Source organism: Canariomyces notabilis (assembly GCF_033297395.1).
Source record: "Canariomyces notabilis strain CBS 508.74 unplaced genomic scaffold N656scaffold_1, whole genome shotgun sequence".
NCBI classification, from domain to species: Eukaryota; Fungi; Ascomycota; class Sordariomycetes; order Sordariales; family Chaetomiaceae; genus Canariomyces; species Canariomyces notabilis.
Window position 1 is genome coordinate 176,070 of NW_027041823.1, and position 11,483 is coordinate 187,552.

The 11,483-nt window shown below is 57.1% G+C and overlaps 3 protein-coding genes across 3 annotated transcripts; 2 read left to right on the forward strand and 1 right to left on the reverse strand.

Annotated features, from left to right (window-relative positions):
- Positions 1 to 242: 242 nt before the first annotated feature.
- Positions 243 to 2,465, reverse strand: N656DRAFT_785853 (FAD-binding domain-containing protein; the record flags this gene model as incomplete). Its single annotated transcript, XM_064816470.1, has 6 exons — positions 243 to 351; positions 485 to 543; positions 634 to 755; positions 811 to 1,474; positions 1,557 to 1,978; positions 2,042 to 2,465. 6 exons carry the CDS (start codon positions 2,463 to 2,465, stop codon positions 243 to 245), a joined length of 1,800 nt encoding a protein of 599 aa, XP_064674547.1.
- A 2,712-nt stretch (positions 2,466 to 5,177) lies between these two features.
- On the forward strand, positions 5,178 to 8,857 carry N656DRAFT_699881 (uncharacterized protein; the record flags this gene model as incomplete). Its single annotated transcript, XM_064810821.1, has 2 exons — positions 5,178 to 5,392; positions 5,464 to 8,857. 2 exons carry the CDS (start codon positions 5,178 to 5,180, stop codon positions 8,855 to 8,857), a joined length of 3,609 nt encoding a protein of 1,202 aa, XP_064674548.1.
- A 672-nt stretch (positions 8,858 to 9,529) lies between these two features.
- N656DRAFT_772980 (ATP12-domain-containing protein) lies at positions 9,530 to 11,194 on the forward strand. The gene is made up of 2 exons (XM_064813972.1): positions 9,530 to 10,025; positions 10,088 to 11,194. The coding sequence occupies exons 1-2, from the start codon at positions 9,680 to 9,682 to the stop codon at positions 10,960 to 10,962; spliced, it is 1,221 nt and encodes a 406-aa protein (XP_064674549.1). The 5' UTR covers positions 9,530 to 9,679; the 3' UTR covers positions 10,963 to 11,194.
- Positions 11,195 to 11,483: the final 289 nt, after the last annotated feature.

Sequence of the window (11,483 nt, forward strand, 5' to 3'; positions counted from 1 at the left end):
AGAGTGGTAGTGATGTGCTGTACTTGTACTGTACAATCAGTTGTACAGTACTGCCCAGATCAGTACAGTACAGTTCGAAAGACAGTCTATCATTCAAGATACTACCTCAGGTACCTAGGTACGGTACCTGACAAGCAAGAAGAGTAAGTAGGTACAGTAAATTGGTAATCTATGTAGCATCGTATTGGTCACTGTAAGAGATCCTTTGATCGCAAACCCATGGCATCTGCTTAGCGGGTGATCTATTTGACGCGGCACAGGCGATCCCCGACTTGCTCCCAACGCTCACTGCCTACGCAGGGAGTGCACCAGAGGACGTCGTTTGGGTCGACAGTGCGCTTGATGCGCAGGCTGTGTTTGACGGTGTTAGTTTGGAGGTGAGGGATAATATTGTGCAAAGGTTTGATAGGAATGGGGTGGGTTTGTTCGTTTGGTTGAAGAAAAGGGGCGGGCGATCTGATGTGGTGTGATGTGATTTACTTACAGTCGGTCGTAGTTGTCCCCCCAGAATGCGCGCTGCCAGTCGTCTAGGAATGGGCTGGCCTGAGGTAGAACAAGGTGTGTTAGTCTACTGATATCCCGAGCTGGACGAACGGGCCCGCGGCTGGGGGAAGGATAAGGTTGCTGGCTTACCTCGTTCATGTATGCCCCTGAATCCGGGTCCAGCTGTCTGAGTGCCTCGGTGCGCGCTGCAAGCTCCCTGCGGGCCTCCGCTGCGGAGGTCGCGTTGAACGGGATAGTTCTAACGCCGCCGGCTAGTTTAGGTTAGGACAGATCCTTCTTAGATGGTCATGATGGCGAACCACGTACTCGCATGGATGTAGGCCTTGCGCCAGGCAGGCAGCACCGCGTTACCGCCGCCTCTGGGCTGGGCGTTGTGCACGCCTTTGCCGGAGACCAGGAAGGCCGTGCCGAGGTCGCCGCCGGCGAAGCGCTCAAACGCCTGCGAGTTCTTGTTCAGGTCGCGCGTCAGGCTCTCGGCGTCGAGCAACCACGACACGGCATAGCCGTCCTGCCCGGCCGGCGTCGTGTCGTAGTGCTCCTGGAACCAGGCGTAGAAGGACGGGTAGGACTTGGTCTCGAGTATTGGGACGAATTGGTTGGGCCAAGTCGCGTTGACGTGGGCCAGCACGGGCGCCCAGATGCGACGCATGTCGCCGGCGGTGGCATTCATCAGGGCTGCGCTCATGAAGAAGCCTCCCACTTCCGCGGCTGGGTCGTCGGGGGTGACCCCTGGCAGCGGGAATAAGGAAAGGATGCCCTTTAGCAGCGGGAAAAAGAAGGAGTAGCCCGAGAGTCCCTGGTCGCCGAGGGAGGGGAGCTGGCTGACCACATAGGCAACCATGTCGAAGATGGTGCGCGTCGCGGTGTTGTTGCCGGATGCAAGGAGGGCAAAGTCCACGTGCATCATTTGGGGGGCAGGGAAGGTTTTCATGGTGACCGAGGTCATGACGCCGAAAGTTGAGCCACCGCCCTGGATAAGGGGTTAGAGGGGGGTTGGCGTGAGCGTAATACACGTTGGGGAGGGCAAAAGGGAGCGCAAGGGGCAGACTTACACCGCGCATGGCCCAGAACAGGTCGGCGTTTTGGCACTCGTTGGCGGTCACGATGTCGCCCTTGGGGGTCACAATTTCCATTTCGAGGACCTGGTCGGCAGCAAGCCCATAGTGGGGGGCCAACATACCATGACCGGCACCAGTAACGTAGCCGCCCACGGAAACGGACCTTCCACCGCCTCCCACGATGGTCTGGTTGATGGCATCCAGTTTCCCGTATAGGTCGTTCATCTGCATGCCCGCACCTACCGTAACGGCCGTGCTATCGATGGTGACACTGCATCGCTTCGGCTTGAACGAGGCATGAGTCTCAAACCCCTTGATATTGTGAGTCCAGATGGAGAGGGAGTTGGGGGCGTTTGAGCGGCCAACGTAGTCATGGCCAGTGCTTTTGATGACCAGCCTGACATTGTGCTTCCTTGCTGAAGAAGATGGTTAGGATCTGTCAATAAGCCAGGAGAAGACTGCTGCTGCTGGCAACTCACCAAAATCTACCCCTTTCTTCACATGGTCAACCGTCGTTGCGTTTATGACGAAGACAGGATATCCTTGACTGCTGCATGGATTACCATCCCAAGGAAGACAGGTGTGATTGTTCCACTGGTTCCAGACGGTTGAGATGGGGTGGTCTGTGTGGAATTCGTAGCTTGTCCAGGCGGTTCGGACGGCGGCGCATGCAGCCTCGTTGTAGGTTGGCTGTCCGGCATGGCAGACAGCTCCTGGAGGAGGCGGTTGTAGCAGTCTTCCGGACACTGACTCATTGAGACGTGCCCAGGTTTGAGGAGAAGGCCAGCCCGGCGTTCCAGGGACGGCCTTGCAGCGGTCGGGTTGCGGCTTGCATTGAGAGTCGGACAGGACTGACGGGACTAGCGGAAGCAAACATAGGAGGACATTGCGCAGGAGCGGCATGGCGAAAAAAGGGGTGGGTGGGAAAAAAAGGGAAAAGAGAATATGATAGTGAGGGAGTGAGAGAGAGAGAGCGGCCGTGAAGGGTTGAAGGAGACCGCGGAAAAGGGGGAGAGGAAACAAGGAGAGATATATATACAATATATATATATCCGTACACAAGACGAGACAGGGAGGCCGAGAGACGAGTAAGAGCCCCATAAATTTGTACACCATCCCTAGCCTTTTCGTCATGGCCATTGCCCCAGTGCTTACGGATAGTTGCTGTACGAACCGCCTAGACCAACGGTCCATGGTGTAAACAATAGTCCGCGGCTTCCCGTTTGAGCTCTGACCTGACACAGTGCAGACTGGATAGACCGGGCCCCACGCGGCAGAGTCAACTGTTTGAAGTTTTGAACCGGCCGAGGCCATTCTTTGACTTTGGACGCGAGATGCTAGATGCTACGTTCAGTGAGCCCTGTTTACCCGTGCATGAGGGATATGTCTTGATTTGGCGGATTTTGGATCCTTGCCATTCTCCATTCTCACTCGCAAGGCGTAAAGTGACGTTGACTAGGTATATTCGGGGAAAGGCGTCGTAACCGGGTAGTGGCCGTGTAGGAGCTACCTGAAGAAGTGCGTCTTTAACTGCGTGCGCAAGCGCGTATGAGTCGTATATGCATCCAATTATTAGAACCCCCGGCTGCGGGGCCGCAGGGCGGAACCGAATGGCCGGGAATTCCACCCCAGGAAAGGTGGCGGGCATTGTCAGACGGCGGGATTCTCACCGATTAAGGCTGAAGATCAATATGTCAATAAGTGTACCAGCGACTAGCAACATCTGTCAGTGTCCTTAGAAAGCGTATGCCGTGTATGTACATATGTGCTGGCAAGAACTCGAGACGCGAGTCTGCAAATCCGAATTACGGTGTTCGGTGTTCACGCCGTCCGAGGAATACCTAGCGTCCATGATGAGATGGCTTCGAGGGTCCGTTGCAACAAGTTGAAGCGAGCTGCACAGCCTTGCCGTTGACGTGACGTAGAGCCAATCTTGATCTTGATCCGACGAGTCCGAAAGAGGGCGCGCCCCTGCCACTCTTGCAATGAGATCCTGACGCCGTCAAATCAACCTTGAGCCAGAATAGTACGTATAGTGAGGGAGTGGCAGCTACCATGTTTTGACCCAAAAGCTTGGCAGCTAAATATACCATTTGAGGAAAGTGAGGGCCACGAGGCGACTCGGAGTATTTTACATCGTGCGCATAAGCGTGGTGATCACTGCAATGCTGCTCTGTAAGATTGTCGACGCGTCACAGCTGTCCTCAATCGGTATATCTATGTGCCAAGATTGGAGGTCGAACGCGTAAAAGGAGGCTCAGGAGGTCACACTCGCACCGGCCGAGGATAACGATCCGACAGCGAAGCGCAACTTCAAAAGACCACGGCGGAGGCCCGTCAGGCTATGGGGCATTCAGAACCGTGGGATTTTGTCAAAGAATCGGGGCCGCCGCGGCAGAAAATAAAATACAGGCGATCGAGGCGCACATAATGGCATCACGCAGTGCCAAAACCAACAAGCCGGCCCATCAGACTTGGGGTATAACTAACTTGGAGGCGTGATATCCGTAGTTGGTGGTGTTGTCCACCTCCATGTCGACAAACCTGGAGAATTGGAGATGCAGAAACATCAAACATGCCCCAGTGAGGCCCGAGCTTCCTCTTCACCAGCCACCCAGCCACCCACTGCCTGCTGTGGCACTACCTTATCTACGCCCAAATATTTAGCTCCACCGTGTTGAACGGGCAAAGAGTCACTCGACACTGACGCCAATTCCAGCACCCCGGATTCTGGACCCAGCGCTGCATCTTGTCCACCGGACAAATGTGCTCTGCGCCTTTGCTGAACAACATCAAGACAGAAAGAGCTGGAGTGATGCCGCATGCGGATACGGACAGCTTCCTGAACTTGCACCCCGCCGCAACCGGTTGGTAGCAGAATTGCAAATGCAATGCACATATGATGATGGCTGTGTCGCTCTGATAGCGTTTTGGCCCTTGTGCTACGCCGGTTCAAAAGTCGAGGTCGTTACAACCAGCTTCCCAAAGCGGACACATCATCATCAATCTACCCTACTGGTACGGAGTATGTACCACGGTAATGAAAGCCATCATCACCTGATAGGACGCTTCCGCAGAACCCTTCCCTACGCAAGACAAGCCGGAGCAAGTTGGGAGACCTCGAGATTCGAAGGCCAACAGGACATTGTATACCTTAATCTCTAGTTGCGCGTGCCAGGCTGTCGGAACGGGGTGAGCAGCCTGGTAACCTCACGATATTGTAACTTTCGGTAGTGGGTACTTGTCGACCTTTCCGAGTACATGGGATACCTGATTACGCACTCCAATCCCCCCCCTTGTCAGCCCCCGAACGCCAACTGCCTAGATCTTCCCAGTGCAATTTCGCCCGTGATATTTTTTTCCGTTGGCGCCAGACACATTTCTCGCAAAAGGATTGCCGACGACCTGCTTTGTCTGTCGGAGCGATAGCCCTGGCGACACCGGGCAATTGGGACTTGTCTTTCTCTGCGCGGTGCTCGTAGCCGTCGAATCCGCCCAAACCCGACGACACACTGCGCCAAGGTGGTTCTTACAGTAATTAGGCTGCCAGTCGCCGACCGACTCGTTGTCGCCGTCGTTGACGACACACCATCGTTCGACGTCCCATCGCCCGCCATGAACGCCCTTCAGCAGAAATGCCGGCCGAAGCACCAGGTTCTGGTCCTCAAATGCTACCCGCGCACCACCAAGGGCGCCGTCGATGTCAAGCCAAATTCCAGCGAGCTCAGCTACCTACTCTTCTACGCCCAGTCACGCCGCTCCAAGATTCAGAAGGTTGGCAGCTTCCTCGAGAAGAAGACAGCTAGTGACGTCTACCGCCAGCGGATAGGGTGAGCTCTCTCGCTGCCTCTCCAGATGAGCAGGATAGACGAGACTAACCCGCTCGTCCTTATAACAACAGAAACGTCCAGGTCACGCTGCAGATCCTCACGGCTCTGATTGAGAAAACGCCAAAGGAACTACCCCTCTTTGCAACATGCGTCCTCCATATCCTCGACCAGATCCTCAAGTCCAACGACATCACCATGGTGGAATCCTCCATCCCGACCTTTGAGGCCTTTTGCATACACCACGACCCAACCTCGCTCCTGGCCGACCAGGCATATCTGCGCCAGTATCTCTCCATCGTCCAACAGTATGCTTCCCTAGCCTCGACCCGCGCCTTCCCGGAGAAGCTCGAGCCGAGCAAGCCGCTGGCACTGCGATGGAGGAACGCGGGCTTGAAGGCCATCAAGAGCATTGCTTCATCCGAGGCGTTATCATCCGCCACAACCGGGCAGTATGATGTGGCCGTCCCCATGATATTGGAAAACCTGTGGACCGACAACGAGGATTTCTTGGATGTTCTGCACCAACGAGCCGAGGTGGAGGAAAAGCTCGGCGGCGCGCTGCTGAGGAGACGCACAAGCGTTGCGACAGTGCAGACGGCCGACACCGAGTCCAACATGAACCCCATCGCCTTGGCAGACACGGCGGTAGACATGGACAAGCTGGCTGAGGAGGACACTGGTGTGTTGGCCATGGAGTGTCTAAGACAGATCTTTATTGCCCCGAACAGGTCCCAAGCACATGCTGCTACAGTTGCTTTGCTCGCTTTCATCCAGGAGCGCGTAAGCCAGCAGGAGGAGGTGGTCAGGACCGACTTCAACGGAAGGGATAGCGGTTGGGCCATCAAGATGTTCCTGCTAGTGGCCCGATGGGCCCCGGTCGCAGACCGCTTCACCATTCTCACCACGGCCATGGACACATTGACCCAACATCCCCTGACTGACGACACCCTGCGCCAACACATTGTTCTCGCCGCCATGGTTGGCGCGCTGCTGCGGTCTGATATCAATCTTATAGGGCTCAGCGTCATGGACGTCCTGCTTCAGTTCATCGCCCACATTCGCAGGCTCGTTCAGATGCCCGGTGATCCAAACAGCATGCGGAGCGAGGCGCCTCTCCCCGGCCAGCCCGATCCCCGCTCTCCCACTACGATACAGTTGGCCGAGAAGGCCGACCGAGCCGCTTCCGAGCGTAAAGATTTGCTGATCCGTCTCCAGGAATGCATTGGAGATCTGGCCACGCACGTCTACTACGCCGATCAAATTTCCGACATGATTTCTACGATACTAGTCAAGCTGAAGCCGTCCCGGTCTAGCAGCATCTCCCAATCGCCGCATGGGGAGAAAGCAGACGGGACGCCCAAGTCATCGACTCAGGCGCTCGCCGATGACCATCACGTGGATTCGCTGTTCGCGCTTACCGTGGCCAAAATCGCCGCACTGAGGGCAATCAAGTCCGTCCTTCTTGTGGCGAATCCGCGGACAAAGATGAGTGGGAACCTTAGCCTGTCCAGGAGCCGTGTACCAATCCAGGTCTGGGAGGGCACCCAGTGGCTGCTGTCGGATCCCGACGGCCTGGTGCGAAAAGCATATGCGGATGCCGTGGTGACATGGCTGGACCGCGAGACGACCAAGGCAGACCGGAAAGCGAGAGATGAGACGTCCAGGCCCATTCTCAAGAACCGGGAACTCCCCGCCGCGACACTCGCGAGGAGGGTCGTATCAAGTGCGTCTACCCGTGAAAAGCCCGTCAAGGTTCCCCCGTCGCACTTTTTGCAGCTCCTTCATCTCGCCATCTACGACAACGCCATCCAGTATATCGATTACGAGACCGACATCGTGCTTCTACACGTCCTGCTAGCAAAGCTGGTGAACAAGCTGGGCGTGAATGCTGTGCGATATGGTCTACCCATGGTGTTCAGGCTCCAGGAGGACATCCAAGACGCCGAGACGCCTATCCAGAAAGTACGCCTCGGCAGTCTGGTGCACGGCTACTTTTGGGTTCTGACCGAGGAATTTGACTTTGAGGGCTCATTCGTGGGCAGGGCGGTGCATAGCGAAATCATCCGGCGCCGCAGCAAGCACTTTTGGGTCGAGGGCATAAGCGTCCCGGCCCCTCGCGTAGAATTGGTGGGTACGCCGGGCATCGTCCGGCCGCAACCGAGGCTGCCGCTCAAGGAGATAGAGTCGGAAGCGCTGCTGCCCTTTGACGAGCGTCTCGCGCTGGTCGAGTGCATCTGCGAAGGGTACCAGCTGCAGTCGATGGCGCCGTCGACGAGCCCGGCTGCTAGTCCCGGCCGCAGCTTCACGTCGCCGATGCTTGGTTCCACGATGAGCACAATCCCCACCATCGAGACGGAGCAGGAGATACCGCTCGCCTTCCGCGAGCAAATGCTTACCGAATGGTGCCGCGAAGCCGCCCTTGCGGCGGTGCAGACCAGCAGCAAATCCGCATCCTTGAACGGCTCTCGGTCAACCAACCGCCTCCACGCAAACGGAAACGGCCATCACCTCAAACCAGACAGGTCATCCCCCACCGGCAGCAGAACCAACCTCCGCCCACACTCGGCAGGCGCCGACGGCGCCGCTCTGCAGACTAGCAAACACCGCAAGACGAGTCTCCGCAGCGAACACTCCCCCGCATCACAGCCACCACACGCATATAATGCCGATACCAGCATCACCAGGGAGCAGGTCACCTCAGTGGAACAACTCAAGCTTGTTCTATCGGGCCAACTGCAGCCGCCGCCGACGATGCACGGCCCTGGGGGGCACCAGCATTCCCGCTCGGGATTCCAGCTCGACGATTCCAGCAGCGACAGCGTCGCCAGTTACGACATGACGCCGAGCGAGCTGTCCTTCAACCCGGCCATGGTGGACTCGGTATCTACCACCGCTGACGGCGGAGCAGCAGCAACAACAACAAGAATAGCAGGCAGGCGATCTGTCTCCCGCGAACGGGGGGAGCGCAAATCCTCGCTCCCCGGCGGGCCCCTCAGCTCACACCCGCCGTCGGCATCTTCACCCGAGGCGTTAGCCAACAGCGGCAGTATTGGGGAGAGAGATGGTATCCAAAACGAAGATGAAGACGACGACGAAGCGGTGCCGCCCGTCCCCCCAATCCCCTCCAGCCTGGTGGCGGGCATCGTAAGCGGAGGGAAAACGGTGACGCAGGACTTTGCCCCTATTCCTAGTAGTGCTGCGCCCCGGCCGGGAACTGCGTCGAAGCGGAGCTTGAAGAGCAGGGATAGCACCAGGCTGGTAGGTAGTTCTGCCGGGGAAAGGTCGGCGTCGGCGGACGGCCGCGGTGGTGATGGACGGAATGGGACCGGACTCGGGCACGGGCACGGGCATGGGCATGGGACGACTCGGCCGGTTATGGACCTGAACGCGCTGCTGAGGGGTATTGATACCTCGCGGGATACCAAGCTTGAGGATGAAGGGGGCGTTGCTAGGCCGCCTTATTGAGAGGTTACTGTTTCCTCCCTTTTGTTGAGGCGGGATGGATTCGGCATTTGGCTTTGTGAGAAGCATCTTATTCCCTGGTGTATATTAACAGAGGGGATTCATGGTATTGGGCTCCGCGAGAGGCTGGGATTATTTGTTTAGATGTTTGCGGTCACGGCTGTGCAGTTAAGGGACTGGTATGTACTTGTACAGCGCCTATCTGCCGAGAAGAGGGCAGGCTGGCAGTAGATGGGTCGTTTTATCTGTTGGTGTCGTATCTATCCTCCTACTTACTTGTGTACTTTACTCTCTAGCGTTATACGTACAGGCTACTTTGTCTGGCCGTATGGGATTTGACTTCTTATCCATTGGCAAATGCAAGGAGAGGAGTGAAGGGGTGGGATTCGAGTACGTATCAAAGCTCTTACTGTAGAGGAGGTAGCACAGTGGAAGGTTGTAGGGAAGTAGTCCCTAAGAAGGTTGTTTTTGGAACTTTTGGCGGTGTAAAGACTGGCCAGACCATCCCTGCAAACTCGACGGCGAGTGCCGCCTCTTCGTGTCAGTGGAGATGCGCAGGCACCCAGCCGTTCGTTACCGTGGGCCCGGGCCGGTGGCTTGGGTCCGGCCTTGGCAGAAAAGCTTGGCAAAAGTCCGTAAAAAAAAGAGGCGTACGAAAGCTCATCCATCCTGTGAATCGTACATAGCTCTGCAGCCTTGACATCAAACCGGCGGGAACGCCAAAACAAAGTGATCCGAACACTGCATATGTACCCAATCCCGCAGCACGCCTACTGCATAACGGATTGACAGTCAATCTCATCCGGATCTCTTTCCTTGGCCAACATGGCGCCCGCAGCAAGGGTATGCCTCCACCCGCTGCGCACAGCAGCAACCTCATCTCGCGCGGCCGTGGCGGCACGCGGTAGACGGGCGACAGGATTTCGCACAATACGCATCAACCCCGCACAGCCCGCCAAGGTGGTGCCCGTGTACGGCACCGGTCCACCCCCCGAGCCGCCACAGCCGACCGCCGAGTATGCCCCCGACGCCGAGAGGATAGCGCGGCGGAAGCGGCAGGCCGAGATGTTGCGGCTCGCAGGCGATTTTCGGGCCGGGAGTACTAAAGGGGGGAAGACCTCTGGCCTGAAGAAGCGATTTTGGAAGGATGTAAACGTGCGAGAAGTCAACGGTACACAAACCCCTCCTAACCCCCCAACTTTACTGCCCACCTTTGCTCACATAGCTGTAAAGGCGCCCTAGAAATCCACCTCGACACCCGTCCCCTCCGGCACCCAACCACCAAAGCCATCATGCGGCTCCCGATCTCCAAACCTCTCCTCGCGCACGCGCTCGCTGTAGAATGGGACCAGCTGGTCTCCGCGGCACAGGCAACGAAGCAGCACCTGATCCCACTGACCTCGCTGGTCTGCCGGGCGCTGGACATCTCCTCTGAGGAGGGGGTCACCCCCTCTTCCCCATCCACCACCACCACCACCACCCCCGCGTCCTCCACCATCCGCAACTCGATAATCTCCACCCTCCTCCGCTTCCTCGACACAGACTCCCTCCTCTGCTGGAACCCCCCTCCCTCAAACCCCGACCCCTCAACCCACAACGACGAAACCTCCCTTCGCACCCTACAAGAAACCACCGCGGCGCGCATCACCTCCTACCTGACCACCCACGTATGGCCAGGCGTGACGTTTCACCCGGCGCTCGACGATCAGAACTCCATCCTGCCCCGGCCTCAAACCCCCGACACGCACCGCGTGATACAGGGCTGGATGCTCTCGCTGACGCCCTTTGAGCTGGCGGGGCTCGAGCGGGCCACACTGGCGGGGAAATCGCTCCTCGCCGCCGCCAGGCTGGTCGCGGAATGGAGCGAGGACCACCGGCGGCTGCCGCTTCCCACCGTTGAACAACAACAGCAGCAGCAGCAGCAGCAGCAGCAGCAACAACAAACAGAAAAGTTTGGAGTTGAGGAGGCGGCCCGCGCCGTATCGCTCGAGGTGGACTGGCAGACGGGGCGGTGGGGCGAGGTGGAGGACACGCACGACGTGGAAAAAGAGGATCTGAGGCGCCAGCTGGGGAGCGCCGTGCTGTTGGTGTGCGGGACTGGCAGGTGAAGTTCACCAGTGAAGGGGAAAGTGGCACGGAGGGGAGCCGAGACCGGACGGAGGGAGATTGAGCATGGGACATGTAGGATACAGCTGTTATATATATTCAAATGTGGAAAGTGGATTGTATCATGGCATGATCGGCGAACGCAGTGAGTTGCTTCTTCGAGCAGCTACAACATTCAATGAAGAGTGTACATATACCGAGAATTGTACAATACCTCTCACAATGTAAAATGCATAGAATAGCCTTCAATAATGCGAGGCTGACTTGCCCCCTATCTTCGCCATAACTGTATGCTATATACGGCTGTTGTACATAATGCTCATTTTACCCCTTTCTGGGTTTCCTTGCCGGTTGTGCGCGTCAAAAGGCAGACAATTGAGAGACAGCGTTGTACATCATCACTCGACGCCATTACTTTACCACAACGAGCCCTTGGGCCGCCTGTCCACAGCATCGTCACAGGCGGCAACACTCAGGGGAAATCACCTGCATCATGGTTCACCGCGGCGCAGATTTATGTATT

Excerpts from the sequence above, each read along its gene's own strand:
- N656DRAFT_772980 (XM_064813972.1), top strand. The coding sequence starts at position 9,680 with ATGGCGCCCGCAGCAAGGGTATGCCTCCACCCGCTGCGCACAGCAGCA. Across the intron at positions 10,026-10,087 it reads AAACGTGCGAGAAGTCAACG|GCGCCCTAGAAATCCACCTC; the intron begins GTACACAAACCC and ends ATAGCTGTAAAG.